Genomic DNA, 20307 nt, shown 5'->3' with positions numbered 1-20307 from the left:
AATTCAGATACGTTCCATGAACTATGTCTAAATAATGTTCTTGTGTTAATGTTTTGAGAACAATATAAAAAAAAAAAACAGATAAATTTGTACTAATGTTCTATTAACACTATGTTCACAACTTTCAGAGAACCTTGCCAGAATGTTCTGAGAACGTTCCGTTTGCTGGGATTTTGAATATTTGTGTTTTAGATGTCTACGTTATGTGTCTAAACTTATCATAGTTAATCATTCACTAGAACTAGGCAAATGTAATAGACTTACACATGAACGGCTTAACCATTTAAAGATTAAATGCGTGAATACAAGTGATAGAGTAACCAAAAGACACCTGTAGTTATAAAACGTTTACTAGGGTTGTTTCAGTCTGCATTTTGCTGTGATTGTGACACGTGTGAATTTACCATCATCACAACCTGTGCCCTTTTCACCCCAGTCAATAAAACAATTACGGATGATTTCACAGGTTGATTTGGTTAAAGTTTGATGGTTATCATACTTAGACATTGAGAGCCAGAGGTTCACAGCATTGGCTCCGTCAGCCTGTGGAAAGGAGGTTTATTCAATAGGAGACTCTACAAGAGGCCTGTGAAGTCTTCAGGTAGGTGATACTCCATATACTCAAATCGCATTGTACATTAAACTCATCAGTTATGAACTTAATCATCATGAGAGCTTCAACTATTTTCTCACGCAAAGCAAAGCATTTTTGTATACAAAATATTATGCAGCATCCTAATGTTGTGTCTTTTACTGTCTTACTGTTTTACTGTCTGACACACACTGAACTGAATTTTTACTTTTTTGTTGCGATTTGTAGGAGGAAATAACACAATCTCTTGCTCTTTTCTCTGTGTGTGAGAAATTCTAGTCTCTTGTGTGGTGGGTTTAATTTTGTTGGCTGCAGGCACTGCAGGTTTCTCAGAGATGTGCTGCAGTTCGTTCCCACACACAGCACAGCCTGACAGGATTTAATGTGGACAGTAGCAGGGCTTTGAAACTATGAAAAGACGCTTTTCTGAGGAGGATTTCACTTTTTTATAAATGCATGAAAATGTGCTGCCTTTGGCAGGAATACATTAAGCTACATTAAGCAACATAAAATGTAGAATACGACAGAACCAGGATGCATTTTGTCATTCTTTGTAGTACTATTTTTTTAGCTCAAATAATACAGAATCAAGGGCTGATTTACACCGGGAATCAATAAGCATGCAATGATCAAAAGAGCAATTCATTACATTTTCAGCAAAACTATATAAATCTCCCTCAGAGGAATACTCAAAGCCAACTAACAGAGAACAATTTATTGCATGCTTTTCGAATACATAATTGCTGCCTTGACTATGTATTTAGCAAGAAAGCAGAAAATGTTGTAAGCACATTCAATTTCCAGCTGTTAGTTTTCTTATTAACTTCATATATGCATTCTGTATTACAACAATGACTGTATTTCTGCTTTATGAATTAAGATGTGTTACATAACAGAGATGGTTAACTTACATTACACAATCATTGATTGTAAAAGTTAATATCATGGTGAGAATGCACATGCTTATCTCTTCTCTGGAACGGCTAGTACATAGTTTGCTTCAATTAACAGTTAAAACGAATCTAAACGGTTTAAATTCAGAATATGATTTGAAGGATATGATTTGAAATTTGAAGGATATGATTGCTTGCAGATACGGTTGCATAGAAACATAAACAAGTTTATACACCAGCAACAGAGAACTAGACACTTGTTGTTGCATGTTGCAGGAAAATGGTGCAGAAGTCTACTGTGGTGGGCCTCGCATTGCTGCTGCTGGCTGCAGTCGGCACGTTTTTGGCCGTTTTCTTTTCCGTTCAGGGCAAGAAGGCCTCTCCTGAACCTGAATCGGGTTACTTCAAGGCAGCAGTGGCAGCAGATGCTGGGACGTGCTCCGAGATCGGCAGGTTTGAGCCCTCTTCTCCTTAAATGCAAATGCTTGAAGCTGAAATAAAATTAGTTCATTAAAATTTCATTACATCAGATATTATAGTATTATTGTAAATAAATAGCAAAGATGTTAGGAAGGCCATATGAGGAGCACATGTAAAAGATGTTTGGTTTGTTAACCTAAAAATTAACTTACATCAGAGATTTTATTTAATAGCTGAATCATCCTCACTACATCCTCTCTTACACCAACATTAAACAGATGTTGCAATAGTTTTTTCTTCCCTGTTGTGATGCATATTTGAGTGAAATGGCTTCTCGAACAAGAAAAAATTGAGGGTGGGACTTGATTTTGTCCATTGGGAATTGATTGGATCATTGGATGGTTGTAGTTTGCTATTGGTCGATCTCATGTGAGTGACAGGTTGCCCCGCCCTCACGTCAGTAATCAGAGATGTTTAAAGTGCAGAAAAACTGGACAACTGCTACATCATTTCTGACAAAACTTTTATATTTTGTAACATATTTGATATTTTGTAGTGCCACATTATATTTTGTCCAGTAGCCTAAAATGGTGGTAACGTCTATACTGATTGGTTTTATTCAAGTCAGACATTTTATTCAGTGGAACCAAATCAACCTTACTACATTGTGCTTCATCCAACAAAATAAAAATAAAAATGGTGTTGCGCTCTGATATTTAAAATGATCATACCCAGGTTTGCATGCCAAATGCCCTGTCTTTGTGCTCTCCATGCAGGGACATCCTGAAGAGAGGCGGTTCCGCTGTAGATTCTGCCATCGCTTCTCTGCTGTGCACAGGATTGATGAATGCCCACAGCATGGGCATCGGCGGAGGGCTCTTCTTCACTATTTATGATGCCAAAACAGGTATACAGTCACCATTACCTGTCTGATTCAACCTGACACACAAGTCTGCAGTGAACTGTGTGTGTATGTATAATTTATGTACCTTTTTTCTATAAAGATCACTTTATTACTTATATATACATTGCCTGGCCAAAGAAAAGTCAGAATCATTTAGCATGAAGAATCATGAAGAATTGGCACCTCTGAGTCCAGACCTTACATCACAACATTTATTTCCATCAAGAGGTGCATACATTTTTGGTCAAGATCTTGTACTGACAATGCAAGAGTCCAGCACTCTGTAAAGTCTCCTCCAGCACATCCCAAAGACTTTCAATGAATTTAACTCAGAGGTGTCAATTTATGTGTGAAAATGATTCTTCATGCTCCTCACAACCATTCTTTCACAATCTGAGCCTGATGAATCTTGACTTTGTGATTGTCATCCTGGAATATGGCCATGATGTGTCTCATACATGGTTGTTTAAGAAATGAAAAGCTACACACTCCATCAATTAGGGTTAGAAGAACTGCTGCCAAACATATAACATGACAGAAACATAATAATCACTGCAATATGCATTTGCATATTTAAATTCAAACAGCGATTTTTTTTTTGGGCCGGGCAGTGTATAATTGATTTATTTTTGCAGGAAAAGTCGAAACCATCAATGCACGTGAGACGGCCCCAGCAAAAGCAACCAGAGACATGTTTGGAAATAGCACAGAACTTTCCCAAAAAGGTATCCATTAAAGACATCACATAAACTACGGGAACTCATTGGTGAAACAGGATTTACTCAACAGCGGCCTTGTGTAGTACCAGCATGGAGAGATAAACATAAAAAACTATCAACACAGTTTCAACAATCAATAACTCTGGCTGTGCATATGTTTAATGTAGGAAAAACTGTCCAAAAAACCATAAAACTGTCTCTGTGTGCACATGGACATATGTCACAACAACGTAGGCCCCGTTTACACCTGGTATTAAGATGCGTTTTGGTCGATCGGATCACAAGTAGACGAGGAAGATTCCCATTTACACCTGGTGTTTTAATCCCTCTCTTTTGTCCACTTTCAACCACTTCTGTCCTGATATGTTTGAGGGGAGGGTCTATGGGCAGAGACGATGTAAAACTTACAGAGAGCATCAGCTTTCTTTTCTGCTCTGACAGCCGTAAGACCAGCCGAAAGCTGTGAGTGTGTGTTAAATCAGGAACGGTGAGAAAACATTGTGCTTGGTACGTTTTTCCTCTTCAAACCAAACTTGGGTCTCCAGCCGACAAAGTTTAAATCCCGTCTGGCTAGCGCGCTTCCATTAATGTTTACACATTAGGTCAGTAGGTGGAGAGTTGGTGGTCGGTCTTTTGTGGCTGTTCAAACACATTCGACCACGTGAGTGTCTACACTATGAAACAACCCGGTCTAATGTGTTTTCGACGACCTCTGGAAGTGGTCGAATGTGGACAAACTCAAAACGTATTAGACCCCGTTTACACCTGTTTTTAGCGTTGCCCACTTGTGATCCGATCGACCAAAACGCATCTTAATACCAGGTGTAAACAGGGCTGTCATCAAGTGCATTTGGTTTTTATTACTCAGCTTGAATTTTTCTTACTTTCAAATAAGTACATTGACTGTCTTTTTAGATACTAGCACATGGAATCATGCATTTAATAATTCATCCACAGGCGGTTTGTCCATCGCTGTTCCTGGAGAGATTCGGGGGTATGAGATGGCCTATAAACGACATGGCAAGCTTCCGTGGAGAGAGCTGTTTTTACCAAGCATAAAACTGGCCCGGGACGGCTTTCCTGTTGGCAGCGCATTGGCCAGTGCCATTAGATCAAACAGAAATATCATTACGAATGATAAGATGTTATGGTGAGCACACATGGATATTTTCAACCAAGATATTTAACATTCAAAAAAATCTATCCATCTTCTTTTTAACAAGGTGCACTATAATTCTTCTTTTTATATAATGTAATGTGTGTGATATGTTATGTCTAGTTTTATACACTACCTTTACACATTAACATTTTGATTGTTTGGTTTCTTAGTTCTGTGTTCTGCGATTCCACTGGAAACATCCTGAAGGAAAATGACACCATAACCTTTACAAAGCTGGCAGACACTTACGAGGTGATAGCAGAGAAAGGGGCTGATGAGTTCTACAGTGGATCGCTCGCTGAGAACCTTGTGAGGGACATCCAAGCTGCAGGTTTTTTTATTTGCAAATGTCTATCCATTATTTGGTATCAACAGCTCATGAAATAATCTCCACCAGTGTTGGGGAAAGTTATTAAAAGTAATGCATTACAATATTACGTTACCCCCTTAAAAAAGTAACTAATTACTTAGTTACTTTTATAGAAAGTAATGCATTATGTAACTTTTGCATCATTGATTCTCACCTGGGCAGGGCTTGCTTGTTTGTTTTTAATAAATACTTTTGGCAAATGTAAAGGCTCTTTCACACCAATTGGTAGGTTTAATTGGATCATCGAAGGTCAGCAGCAAAGACATTGGTTAGTAAAGTGAGATTAAATACATAAAGTATATTATTTGACATTTAATTACTGCAGGTTTGCGTAAAATTCTGAGACTGCTCATTACAGCAGGATGGATTCTGATTGGCTGTCAGTGTTGTTGTCATTCATCAGACTGATAATATCGTTCTAAAAGTGATTCGAACTAGCCTAGGCCTATATCGTTTCTCTGTGCCGTGGACTCTGCTTGTATATTAAGAACGATTTTTATATATCTTTATCATTTATAGTTGTCATCCTTGGTGTGAACGGGCCTTAATACTTCTTCCAAAAACATTAAAAAAAAAAATCATAATTATTCTAAACTTTTGAGTAATCAAACACTGCATAAATGGGTCTGTATAAATGAAAATACTACATACTATATACAGAGAAAAACTGTAATAGATCTCACTTTTGTTTTGTTTTGTATTTGTGTGCATGACTCATCTATATTATATACATCAGCTTATGGAAAAACTACGTGTGGTGAACTTTGATTCATCATGTGGTTTACTCTTTACCACCTATGTTTTTATGGTGGATGTCAATGTAAAACGTACAAAACAGATTTAAATAGTAGCATTTCCTTTCTAATTCAGCAGAAAAGGGCTGTTGGATTTACTGGTATAAAATGTATTTTGTTTAAATTACAGTTTTAAATTGTAAAATGTACAGGTTGTTCTGTAAATATTATTACTGTATTTTTTTCCGAATTATTCTGGCAACCACAGGTTGCTTGGTTAAACTTTGTAAACACTTTAAGCGGAGAGCCACATCTATCATTTCATATTAGATGTGCTTGACTGCTCATATGACTGTTTTGAAGACGCTAAGTTGTGCAGTTTCTAAGATTCTGTTGTGGCTGAGATGTTGTGGTTCATTGATTTCCAAATATGTTACATCCCACTAATTCCTGCTGCCAGTCCACCCAGGCAGAGGTGTTGAAGGATGGCACACAATTGGTTATTAATGACTAAATCGATTACTCAGTAGGTTTGATCTCATTAAGTTGCTTAGAATCATGTGTCATACGAGCATCTGTGTGTGTTGCAGAGGGGATTATAACTCTGGAGGACTTGAGAGATTACAAGCCCTTGCTGGATGAAACCCCCCCCAGCGCTACCGTGGGTCAATTCACAATGGTGGCACCAAACGCGCCTGCCAGTGGCCCGGTCCTCACATTGATACTCAACATCCTGAGCGGTAGGTTTAGAATTGAACCACTGGACAGTCTATCCTGGACACTATTGTTTTGCATTGTTGTTTTAACATTTCATATATAAACTACAATTTAAATAACATAGCCTAAACTAGGGTGTTTTTCCTGTTGCATTTAACATACATTTGTTCCGGTATGGTGGATTTTACTCTAGTGATCATGATTTTTTAGTGCAATATAAATATCCGTCAGTTTTGAAAGAATATATTATATTTATTTACTATATGACAAACATTAAAGAAGAAGATTTTGTTCTTTGGGATTCCAGGCTACAACTGAAATTATCCTAAATGCGTCATAAAATAAACATATATAATAATAAACAATATATAATATAGCATACACTTGCGCACTCTCAAACAAGATTATATGTAATGAAACCGTGTTGGGACACATACAAAGCTTTCCCAACTGGATTTTAAATGATCGTACTGTATGCTTATTATGTTGTTATATATTGTTTATTATCATATATTTATTTTATGTCGCATTTACGACCATTTCATTCGTAGTCTGGAGCCCTGAGATGAACTAAATCTTCTTGTTAAATATTTGTCATACTTTACCCTGGATTAGTAAATAAATATAATTCCTGTAATTTTTTACAGTAGGCTTATTAAAATATTCTTCTATCCCAGATTAATGTGCAGATTATGTATGAGCCATTTGTAATTTGTAGTGCTATTAAAACATAATGACCAAACCTATATCTCACAACCAGTGTAATTTTAGTATTGAGATATTAGAGATATTATAGTTTTTATTAATATTTTAATTCAGATTTTATTTTTTGTGTTTGTTGTTTTTGTCATTTTTAATAGTTTATTTTTTAATATGTCTACACAATTTTTTATACATTTTTATTTTAGTTTTACTTATCTTTAGTACATTAAGTTAATGAATTAAAATACTAAATGTTGCATTGGGAACTAGCTGAAATAAAACTAAATACATTTGTATATATTTTATTTTAATTCAGTTCACGTTTATAGTCTCTTGAGATTATCCGTTTCAAAACAGTCAATCCACAGACAAATGCACACAGCCTGCATAAAGTGCCTTTTCAGGAGCCGTTGTGACTTCCGTATAAATGTGATGTCAGAACCACTGAGGCCCCGTCCACACTACTGCGTTTTAGTTTAGAAACGGAGAATTAAAACGAATACGATCTCCGTCCACACCAGCGTTTTAGCTGCGTATTAGAATTGATCTCCGTCCACATTAAAACGACTGAAAACACGGATCATGTGACCATTCACCAACACTGGGCATGCGCGTGCCGGTGTAAACCCAACTTCATTGATAAAATGATCCCACCATGCGCTGGTTCTTCCCAGGTTAACCCAAAACCGACGCTCCATGTACGGTCGGTACCGCCGCTGCACACGGGAATTGTCACAGATCGCTCGAATAATAGCTTGCCTCCGGCGCATGTAGGCAGTTAAAGCATTGTAAAATGCAGAATTTACTTGCACAACAGCTGCTAGCAAAGATATACGCCATGACTGATGACACCCAGTCATAGAGCCGAGCGTGAGGCTCTACTACGTCATCGTTTCTAAAGTCCTCCGTTTTGACCCGTCCACACTAAAACGCCCTCCGGAGATTCAAAACGAAAAACGGGTCGGCAGCGTTTCTAAACTTCTCCGTTTTGGTTCTCCGTTTTTGCCGTTTTAGTGTGGACGGGAGGTGCAAACGTAGCAAAAGGTCTCCATTTTTAAACGAAAACGCAGTAGTGTGGACGGGGCCTCAGTCACCGCCTTCAGTCATCACCCCAGACACTGCCCACCGTCACGAAACTACACCATTGCACAGGCTTCCAAACAACATTAATGTAAGATAACAGTGGCTAATGTTTATTTATTCAGAAATACCACAGCAATTTAGTTCGACCTTAACAGTCAGTTCTGCACATTTCACAAGTGACTGCTTATGCCGAGTTCACACTGCACGATTTTCAAAGTAGTCGGGTCACTGTTCTTTCGACACTGCACGACTATCTGGGGTAACATTCAGTTGCTGATGTGTTCACACACTGCACGATGGATTGGCGACAGGAGGTTTCACACTGCATGACTTTACAAAAGAAAGAATCGCCGACAACTTCTGTCTGGTCCGCAAACTACGTTTCACAGCCAAACACACGCGAGAAGTGATAAGGAAATAACGCAAGATCGCGTGAGACCGGAATTCTCGCGCGAGACTGAAATTGTTATTAAAAAATGATAGCCCGCAAGAAGCTTGCGATCAGAGAAAGTCTAATGAGGGGAGAAGTGCCACTCAATAAACTTCCGGTGGCAGTTCCACTCTGGTTCCATATGAGGGCGCTCACAGGACGAGTGTAGGATGAATGGAGGTCTATGGCGCTATCCGATTGTTAAGTCTGACGTCACGCGTGACGTTTTGGGTCCAAGCGCTCCTCTCGTCCAGAAATAACAACGGTGGAACCTGTAAATTTATTTACGATCACGTCCTTCTTAGTGAGGCACCCTTGGCGGTCAAAAAGGGTTTAAATTCCTTTAACACCAATAGAGTGGTTAGTGTAGCTCATCACTCAGGTGGCATAATTAAGGGTAGAGTCCAGGCATCAATGAAAAAGAAGATTTACGAGGTTGAAGTGAGTTAGCTCGGGACACGGGACACAGCACTGCGGCATTGTAAAAACACTCAATAATAACCAAAACACCAGCGAAAGCGGTAGGTAGGTAGAGAGGACCTGGACTTTGGACCCGGAAAGAGTATTGGTTACGTCACGACTTAACAACCGAATACCCATCAAAATCCACTTTTCTCAGGATATAATTTTTTGTCTAGTAATTTGAATGTTGTTTTCGAAAGGGGATGCAAAGAAATTACACATTGCTTGGTGTTAGATTTTTTAGAGTCACTTATTTGCTTTAAAAAGTCTTTCAAAATGTCAATGACGTCATACACATCGTACGACCAGAGATACTGCTTTACGGCAATCCTTCAGTCACTTTGATGCTTTCGCGCTCTGCACTTTCTTTTCTCTCGAGGCATCGACAACACAGCTGACACAGGTAAATACACGTGCTAGAAGAGTTTTTGTTTTGTTTGTTTCTGGTCCCGCTTCGGATGCCACGATGCCATCAAGCGGTATCTCTGGTCGTAATCAGTCCTTCACTGACCAATCAGCGTTCATTAGCTGAATGCTAGCGTATTATGGGCAACAACAACTCAACCTGTAAGAAATCGAAAGGACATAAGTACTCGTTCATTCAACTTTCGACCTATAACCCATGTTGAACTTGCAAAACCTACAATCAAATCTGAGATTTCTCAACGGCAGTCGGGTGAAAGAGACAAATTTAGCCGTCTAGCCCCATTGACTCCCATTCATTTTGCACTCATGGCGAGCGCCCCCAGTGGAACTCTGATTGGAACTACAACAAATAGGACTTAATAGGGCGTTGGAGTGAACAGGCTTTCCGTAGACGGGCTTTGTTGCGATCCAAATTGCCTGTGCGCTGATTTGCAGGGAAAAGGAGGGGAAAAACAGACGTCAGAGGGTACCAGTTAACCACGCCCTTGCCTACAGAGACGCGTCTCAGATGTTTGTTTTGCAGTGTCAGAGTTATCCACACATTTATAAGACAAACACATACAATAAACGTTAGACAATATTACATTAGACAAAATGTCATCCGTGCATGTTGTTCTTCTGATTAATGGCTGCTGGGACAAAGCTATTTTTCTACTTTTGTTCTGCACTTTGGGACTTTATACCTTCGTCTAGAAGGAAGAAGCTGAAATTCACTGTGCAGAGGGTGGAGCTCATCATTTAAAATTGAGCCACTTATCCGCTGTAACTGTCTGGTATAGAGGGACACTGGGCTGAACTGTGTCACACAAATTGTTAAATGGTCTGCTTACTAGACCATTTAGCAATTTGATTTAGGGAGTTTCTGTTCTGTAAAGATAGATTCCCAAACCATGCCACCAAAGAGAAAGCTAAAATTGATTCAAAAAAGCATGGTAAAGTAAGTATGGTTTTATCAATGTTAAAATAAGACAGTTTCCTCAAACAAAACAGGTGCTGGTGCCGCTTTTTGCACACAGCTTCACAATTTGCCTCAAAGTTGAATTTTGAGTTGATAATTGTCCCAAGATATTTGTAGGATTGTCTGACCTTTAATGGATGTGACTTCATGCATGTGGGCATGTCTTCTAAAATCAATTATAATATCTTTTGTCTTAGATATGTTTAATTGAAGGTAGGACTCCTCACACCACGTGACAAAGTCATCGATGACTGGTCCGTGACAGGTCTCATTGTCCTGAAGCCTACTAACAATAAGCGGTCTCCCAAAACCTGTCGTTGAGCGAAAATCGGGCCTGTAGTTTCAGTTTTAGTTGTTGTTAACTAATATAACCCTGCTCAAAACTGCAACTTTATATGTCACAGTGTGACTTTATATCTCACAATGTGAACTATTTTTAATCTGAGGCAGAAACAAGTTTCCATGATATAACCAACGTTGACCAGCATGAGAATTCACGCTGGTCTTTTTAGCAGCAAGAGGAAACCTCCAGTTGCTCATTACAGGATGACCATTAGTCAGTCTTTAATGTTCTTAATCATTTCCTCATGTGGAACGGTGTCAGGGGAGGATGAGACTTCAGAACTTTCCAACTTTTTTTTTTTTTGCTATGAGCTATTAAAATCCCTCCACCCTTCACTCCGCCATGCCTGTCCTCCTGTCTCCCACACCAACACTAACGTGGGCTGTTTGCCACTAATTGGACACAAACCAAGCATGGAAAAATCCATGCAGTCAGCGTGTTCCGACCCTTTCCTTGGGGTTCCACCAGCAGGGGATACTCTGAAGGAGCCTGTCATCTGAGATTCATCAGCTTTTGCTTTCTTGCGGCGATCTGGACGTTCTCCACGGCTCTGTGTCTTGGTCTTTTTTAAAACACCCACTCTGTAGCTTTACTGATGAGATACTTAGTCATTAAGTTGCTGCCAGACAGGGCACGGCCGTCGATAAACACTGTTAGCACTTGTTTTTTTGTTTTTTTTTCACAATGTAGCTTGATTTATTCAGAAGTTATGAAACATCTTCCACTCCGAAACTCTCATAATTGTTCAATTATTTCAAACAGACATGTCTGGCATAAATGGGCGAGACAATTTGAGATGTTTTCAGACAGTAAAACTGGGTCAGTTGTCCAACATTAAAATCATAGTTGACCTAAAAATGAAAATCACATCATCATTTACTCACTCTCATGTCATTTCCAAACCCATTGCACTTACTTTCTTCTATGGAACATGCAATGAGATGTTTTGAAGAAAATTCTGCAGAATATTAAGTTTTTTTTTTTTTTTTACATTTTCAGCTGTATTTAGTGTGTAATGCTGCTGTTTGAGTATGAAAAACGTCTGGCAGAAAGTCACTCCAAAGGGAGTTATTTTCTATATCAGTGCACACTGATTCTGAACTCCGTGAAACACCTTAATTGTAGTCTTCAGTTTTCTTTCAGGAACGAACACATCACAATATCGCTCATTTAAATAATTGCTGCCCAAAACATGCGCTAAAAAAGGGGCAAGGCCTGGTTGAGTTGCGTTAGAAGTGTATAGAAACTCGCGGTTATGGTAAGAGGTGTGACATTTCCGAAACACGCTCGAATCGGTTGACCAGTCACAACACACTGGTCCAGCGGACCAATCAGAGCACACTGCGCTTTTCAGAAGGAGGGGCTTCATAGAGACCGGAACTAAACAGAGCGTTACTGACAGACTGGGAAAAGAGGTGCTGCAACAATGTCAAATATTTAAAAAGTAATGTGTTTTTTTTTCAAGCATGAAAACCTAGACCCCAAAAACAAAACCAAGATTTTGAAAAAGGGCATAATAGGTCCTCTTTAAGAACTGAAATTTTCCCATCTCATTTGTGCTTCCGCATATTCAGATTTGATAAGACGAATGCGAGAAACATACGTCATGCTTCTGAAGACTTTTTTTATGGCAGCCATCTTGATAATTGGCAGTTCTATCCATTCATATGACGACAGTTAACATGGTTGAGTAATGGATGTAGTGAATCTAACTGAGCTCCTGTTCTCTTTCCTCAGGTTACAACTTTAGTCCAGACAGTGTCTCCACCACTGAAAATAAAATCCTCACCTATCATCGCATAGTCGAGGCGTACCGGTTTGCGTATGCAAAAAGGAGCATCTTGGGGGATCCACAATTTCTCAACATCTCTGATGTAAGTTGTGAACAAAGAAAGGGTTGCTTTTTTCATTTTAATTTAGTTACAATTTTGGGTGAACTATTCCTTTAAGTGACTTTTTATCTGTAGACTATTTCTAAACCACAACCAAAAAGTATTATTTATATGTAAAAATGCTCATGTATCTTCAGCAGTTGTTCAGGTTGACACAGATGGCGTTGGCATATGTTAGCCTCTCTCGATCAGTTGTGATCAAAGCCTTTATTGAATCCGACATGCAGTATCTCGCACTAATCACAGAGCATGAAAATAGTGCGCTATTGAACGGCTCATTGTGCGTTCGCTCTTTTGATCAGCTGTTCTTTCAAGCCTCCAGCAGGGCCTCAATAATGATCTGTGATCCTCTTTCTCTCTGGCAGTTCATCCAGAACATTACCTCCAAAGGCTATGCTGACATGATACTCCAGAAGATCACAGATAATACGACTCAGCAAGAGAGCTACTATGAACCCGAGTTCTATCTTCCCAACAATCACGGCACGTCGCACGTGTCAGTGGTGGCAGAAGACGGCAGTGCAGTCGCCGCCACCAGCACCATCAACGTATAGTGAGCATTTGCCTTTTTTCTTTGCTTATGTTTTCTCCAGCATAGGCATCAAAAATCTGTCATTACTTAGTCACAGATTTTACAATTTCAGGGGGAATTAGCCTATGATTTGGCTTACATAAAGTGCCCTTATTATGCTAGGTTGCACAAGGAGGGTAACGTGGGGGTGCGACTTTCCAGGTTACTCAGGAAGCTCCTATTTTAGGTTCCCAATTTTTTATTTAGGATCTCTCCTACAATAGGTTGACATGCATCCTAGTTCAAAAAACACTTTAACCTCTCTAAACTCTGATTGGTCAGATGACTCAGTCTCTTCTCTGCTCTGATTGGTCAGATGCAGTCTGTTGTGATTGGTCTACTCTACTCTGATTGGTCACATGACTCAGTCTGTTGTGATTGGTCTACTCTACTCTGAATTTGATCTTCTACTCTGCACTTTGATCTTTGAAACTTTGCAGACATTTTACATTCACAAACAGCTATAATACACACTACATAAAATGTAATATCCCCCCCCAAATAAACAACACACACAAAAAAAAAAACAGAGATAGAAGGTTATTTTAACCAAAAATAAATAAATACAAATTTAACACTATAAATAAATACCATTTTTTTATATTTGTAAATGGCATCATGTTCTTTCTCTTCTCCCAGTTTTGGCTCCAAGTTAATGTCAAAATCAACAGGAATTTTACTTAACAATGAGATGGATGACTTCAGTTCTCCCTTGATCACCAACAACTTTGGAGTTCCTCCGTCTCCCAACAACTTCATTGTCCCACGTGAGAAAGCTTGATCACAGCCATTGGCAATAGCATGCACTCATACTGTTTTTTGTTTGTTTTTGCATTATGTATTCTATAAGCCAAGAGTGCAATGCTTTACTTACAGTGACTTTAGGATTACTCCACTTTGCATTGCACTTTACAGTCTTATCATCATTACTTGTAGTAAAATCACTGTAACATGTGGCTTATAGCTTCTATAAAAATAACAATATGATAAAATACTAGTTAGTTATCGTTATATTGTTATGTGTTTTATCTCACCTTTGGCTAATATATATTATTTAAAACTACTACTCTAAAAGGGCTTCAAAATTAATAATTAAATATTTGAATAGTATTAAATACAATAAATATTTCAAATTTATATAATTTAATATAAATATAATAATAATTAAAACAATAATAATGTTGATCTTTTGAATAAGTCACAATTCACAAATGTGATTGAATTATTCATACATTATTCAAGTTTAAAAGATCAAAATTGGATTAAAAATGCAAAATTAATACTCAATACAATATTGTTTAAATAAAAATAAATAAAATAAATAATTTTAAATATTATACAATCAATATTTTAATGTATATAATTGAGTGTATACAAATAAATATAACAAAAACAACCATAATACTTTTGATCTTTTGAACTTGTTTGAATAAGTCAAGAATGAGATGTTAAAATATAATAATAATAATATTTTAACATCTCATTCTTGACAAGTAAAAAAAAAATCAAAATTGGATTAAAAATGCAAAATACAAAATGAATATATATTTTTAAATATGACATCAATAATATCAAATGGTAATAAATATTACTATCATTTCAAATGTATATAATCAAATATATACATATAAATAGCAGATATAAGAATAATGATAAGAATAATTACAAATAATAGAATAACAGTTATTATTTTAACATCTTATTCTTGACTTATTCAAAAGATCAAAATTGTACTGTTCGATTTTGCTGTTTCAAACACAGCCACAAACTTTAGTGAAACTTTGAAGATTTTGTTTGAATTGTTTGGTAACCCTGTTCTCATCTTTGCTCAGATAAGAGGCCCATGTCTTCTATGTGTCCCGCCATCCTGCTAGACAAAAACAACAAGGTTAAAATGGTAGTAGGAGGCTCTGGAGGAACGAAGATCACCACAGCAGTGGCCCAGGTGCATTTTTATTTTATTGTAGTCCAGATAGTTGTGGTGGACATAGTTCAAACCTTATCACTTCATGCATAACTGACCTCTGCGCAGGTGATCCTAAATGCACTGTTCTTCGAATACGACCTGAAGAAAGCAATAGAAGACCCAAGAATTCATAATCAACTCAGTCCAAACACCACACAGGGAGAGCCTGACTTTGACAAGGTGAGTGAAGTAATGTATACAAGTGTCATTTTATGATAAGATAATAAATTAGTAACTGATGTAATCTGATTACTAATCAGATTCCAAAAATGAAGTACTTGTAATTATATTATATTTAGCTTATAATCAGAATATTGTTACTTTTGTATTGATTGTGTAATTTACACTGTAAATTCAATTTGTTGATTTTCCCTCATTTGTTTTTTTCTCTTTTAAATTTTACTTAAAAAAAAAGACTACCACTTATACAGTATATACAGTTGGGAAGTCTTCCAGATTTGTGGAATTGCACACTTTTAAGGACACTTTTACTATGTGTTTGGAAGGCTTTTTAAAATGTACAAATTTACATAATTTAATATTCACAATGTAATCCACACATATATGCAAAACCGGCTGCATTAGCATAAAGTTAGCTTTAGTTTTGTGAATGGGTTGTGTACTGTATACTCTCCTTCAAAAATGTTCACAGATGCACTTTTATGATAACTTTTTAGACTAGAAATATAACTGGTCTGATCTGTTACCACTCATGGATGTTCATAAGTATAGAAACTGTCCAATAATTCAAACATATTGGAGTCTATGACCGATGAAGGTCCTAGACCATCACCCACATCCACATGTCCATATTTTATATTTTTATGGCTAAATTAATTATAAGCTTTTCATCCGCTCTATCATAAACTCCAGTTTGAGAAACCCTGACGTAATGTAATATTTAATGCAGTTCATGTTGTTGATAACAAAGAAAGCTCCTATGTGATAAACAAGTTGTCAAAAGTAATCTAAAAGTAATCCGATTGGACTTCTAAAATGTGTAGTCTAATAAATGACTTTAATTTTAATAATGTTTTTGTAATCAGTAACGGACTACAATTCATTAGTAATCAACCCAGCGCTGGCTGTAAGTGTGTTTTTGAGTGTAACCACTTATCCATGGTCACATTACCCCAAACAGCAATTTCTTTCAATGCTGGATTGAAATACAATAGTCAACATCTGAAGTGGATCAAAACCTTTCATCAAAGTTATACATGAATTTTGAACAATACCCGTTCTTGTCTTAGGACAACTTTGATGAACTTTTTTTCATCCACTTCTAAATGTTGACTACTATATATTTTCTTGATATTTTCTTTGGTTGTTCTGAATAGTTTTGGCTAAGCAAATCCCACTCAACCCACAGGCCGTTTTGGAGGGTCTCGCCCAGAAGAACCATGTTATAGAGGTGTTGAAGTCCACAGGCGCAGTGGTTCAAGCCGTGGTGCGGGACAGTGCTGGCCTCAGCGCTGAGTCAGACCCCCGTAAGGGAGGATACGCAGCTGGGTACTGACCTCCGACTCAGCGATCCAAGTCTCCAGGCCAGCTGGAGGCAATCGAGATGCTGCTTCAAGACCCCAAGGACACTTTCCCCCTATGCTGCTCTCAAACAACCAAGTGCCTCCATCAGAGATCCCACAGGCAAATCAGAAGTGCTGTCAATGTTGATCTCCTCAAACTCCACATTCAGTAAATGAGTTAAACTCACACACACATTGAGAACACACCATCTTTCTATGACATCCACACAACACCATCTGTACTGCTCATCGTATTTATTTCCGCAAATAAACGTGTTGTGATGGCGATTATGAACTCTCTTACGTGTCTTCTGTCTGTTCTGAGATTTACATCCAGGCACAAGAAATTTTTGCATGACTTAGAGGGAGTGTCTCAGGGGAGGAAGTTTTAATCAAGCTTCTAATATGAGAGCTGAAGCATGAACAAGAGTTGAAATGCTCGTTTTAATGTCCCACGAGTATGTGGTCCTGCCCACAGGCACCGGCCCAACATCAAGCAGCATCATTAATCCTGAAGTTGTGGGGGACAGAGAAAAATCACATAAACAGCCCTTAATTAAACTTTCAAACTTCGGCTGTACTGAACTATAAGAAAAGACTGTCGCACTCTTTAATCTAACAAATTGTACGTACTTCTTGTCACACTTTAATAATTGGAAAAGGCCGATTAAATACAGCTGCAGGGCTGAGAGATGCACATGAGAAACATTTGTGACATCTTTAATCTGACCATTTTCTAAATGGCAGATCAAATTTCATGTCAAAGCAAATTTATCCAGATCTAAAAAAAATCTACATATCAATGCAATTATTTGGCAAATGATTTTACATGAATTATTAATTGCCATTTTTTGTCCTAAAATGTTATCTGTGGGGTAAAAAGTGTCTGAATTAAAAATGGTCTCCAAATGCATGGAGTGTATTTAATTATATATATTATAGAAATGCTGTTTTTATTACAAATACAAATGCAATTGTTAAATTGTTTTACTAAATTAAAATATTCTGAATATTAATGCTTTTTCTGGCTGGTTTGTGAAAATGTGAATGATGTGCAGCACATTAAATGGTTCGGAGTAATTTCAACCTAGGGTCCTTTGCACCATGACCTCAAGCCAAACTCCCCCCAGAAGCTTTTTTTTCCCTTGGTCGAACATTATTAAAGTTAGAGCTTATTTAGAGATATCAGCCGAATGGCTTAGTGCAGGCGCTAAAGGATCCAAGGTTGTGTCTCATAAATTACCCCACTAATAATGCCCAGAATGATACCAAACTTCTACAGTAGTACAAATAGGTTCTGTACTCATAAAACGAGGCATTGGAAAGTTTGTAAGTACATCAGGAGTTTATTTAAATAACACTTGCCTGACGGCTTCTGGACGTCGACGTCACTTCAGTGATTTGGAAAAAGCACGTAAAAGTCCTGGCAGAAAGCGATGCATAAGGATGTAGTGTAACGACGCCCAGTTCCAGGAATGCACTAGTATTTTGTTGGTAGAACCAGTTTGCAACAGTTGTCAACACTTCGGAAAAAAAATATTTCTATGGAGTGTAAAATTCTCTAGCTTTTCCATTAAACTTGTGAGTTTTGCAAAGGTGAGTGTTTGGCTCGAGGTCATGGTGCAAAGGACCCTAGGTTGAAATTACTCCGAATCATCCCTTTAAGTCTTTAGAAGAGCATAATGTATTACTAAACTTTTTTTTTCTCATTTATGTTTACATTTTTATTTTAAGTGCAAATCATTCGTGTTTTCCCAGTGTGTAAATGAATAAATAAATGTAACGTGTGTTGAACCACAAACATATAAATCAAGAATTAAATTAAATATTTGCGATTTATGCGCAACATTAAAATAGATAAAAAGTATTTTGATCAGTATTTGAAAAAGTATTTTTACATTCAAGTGAGCAACACGACGCATGAATATTTAGTAAATAAAGTGGTAAATTATGTTTTTTTTGCACAAACAAAGTACTTGCGTCGCTTCATAAAATAGAGGTTAAACCACTGGAGTCACATGGATTACTTTAATAATGTCTTTACTGGGGCTTGAAAGTGGTAGTTGCGTAGGCTGTCAATGGAGGGACAGAAAGCTCTCAGATTTCATAAAAAATATCTTAATTTTTGTTGCGAAGATGAATGAATGTCTTATTATAGGTTTGGAACAACATGTGGGTGAGTAATTAATGACAGAATTTTAACACTTAAAAAAATTTTAATGCAACAAAAGTGTAGAATACGTGCCCTTAAACTGTTTTGGAAATAAATGGTGTACCTGCAGATGCTAATGATTTTTTTTAACCAGTTTCTTGTTTACAGCCATCAGACGCTAAAACACCTCAGTTTTTGTGATGTGTCTCATTTATACCAGTAAATTTTGAGGTCAGAAGCAGGTTATTTCAACCTCTGCGATCTAGGAAAGGAAAGCTGATTTGCACTTTAAATAGAATTTCAAAGCTTGTCGTTATTATAGCAGTTCATATTATTAAAGGTCACGTTGCAAAGTCTGATTATGTTCTCACAGAGCAAACTCTACACAAGTGCACAGATATGTTTTGAGCGCAGTCCCTGCCTCTTCATTTGCCGATATTTTAGCATTGTCTTGTGTTTTTCAGGGGCGTTTGTTCCCGTCGGGTCGCTTTGAGAGCTGTTGGGTTCGTGCTGCTAGGAAAAGGTCAGGCTCTTTCACTGTTCCCGGCTCTCCCATAGGAGCTGACAATAAAGCCCGGTCACATGGCACTTGTCACTACAGCGGCACCACAGTTTACCCCAGATCACCCAGACTTTTAGTCAAATTTTTGAGGTGGAACACAGTTTGAGACTATACAGCAGACGGTAGATTCAGACATTGGTCTGATAATGATTTTATGGCAGTTGAGGACAGCTGGTATTCGCTGAATTCACATGCAGTCAACAAATTGCAAAGTTATGGCAGATAATGTTGAGGCTGTTTACCTGTTAAGGGGAGAGATCCTTTTGTTAAAAAAAAGAAGAAGAAGAAGAAGAAGAAGAGTAAGCAGCTTTCTGAACCTGTTGCGAAATCTGTGTGGCAGTGCATGAAAATCCAGATTGTGTGGATTCCTAAGATAAATATTTTAGTTGTGGAAAATTAATGTGAAAATAAACATGACTACACCTTTGTGTCCGAAATAGAATACTTCCTTACTATATAGAATGCAATGCAAAAACAGAGATTCTAAAGTGTGCATTCAATGGACACTTTACTATCCCATGAGGCCATGGGAGAGGATATGTGACAACAGTGTCCAACATGGCGGATAGATGGCGTCTGAATTTTATACATACTGCAGATTCATGAATGTAGCTTCTTTTTTTAATGGTCATGAAGTGTTTCAAACCAAATAGGCCTACCTACTATAAGTAGCTTAACTTTTAAGTCACATTGGTAGGCCTATCTTTTTTTAAATTAGTAGGCCTAATT

At 37.6% G+C, this 20307-nt stretch overlaps 1 protein-coding gene across 1 annotated transcript; it reads left to right on the top strand.

Annotated features, from left to right (window-relative positions):
- The first annotated feature begins 374 nt into the window (after positions 1–374).
- On the top strand, positions 375–17444 carry ggt1b (gamma-glutamyltransferase 1b). Its single transcript, XM_082158378.1, has 13 exons — positions 375–601; positions 1762–1938; positions 2682–2812; positions 3445–3534; positions 4486–4678; positions 4858–5018; positions 6382–6531; positions 12650–12786; positions 13170–13357; positions 14015–14142; positions 15208–15320; positions 15408–15521; positions 16711–17444. Exons 2-13 carry the CDS (start codon positions 1766–1768, stop codon positions 16855–16857), a joined length of 1725 nt encoding a protein of 574 aa, XP_082014504.1. The 5' UTR covers positions 375–601; positions 1762–1765; the 3' UTR covers positions 16858–17444.
- Positions 17445–20307: the final 2863 nt, after the last annotated feature.

The sequence above is a fragment of the Leuciscus leuciscus genome (genome assembly GCF_965113295.1).
Source record: "Leuciscus leuciscus genome assembly, chromosome: 24".
NCBI classification, from domain to species: domain Eukaryota; kingdom Metazoa; phylum Chordata; class Actinopteri; order Cypriniformes; family Leuciscidae; genus Leuciscus; species Leuciscus leuciscus.
The sequence above is the reverse complement of the archived record's forward strand: the minus strand, read 5'-3'. Positions and strand labels throughout refer to the sequence as shown.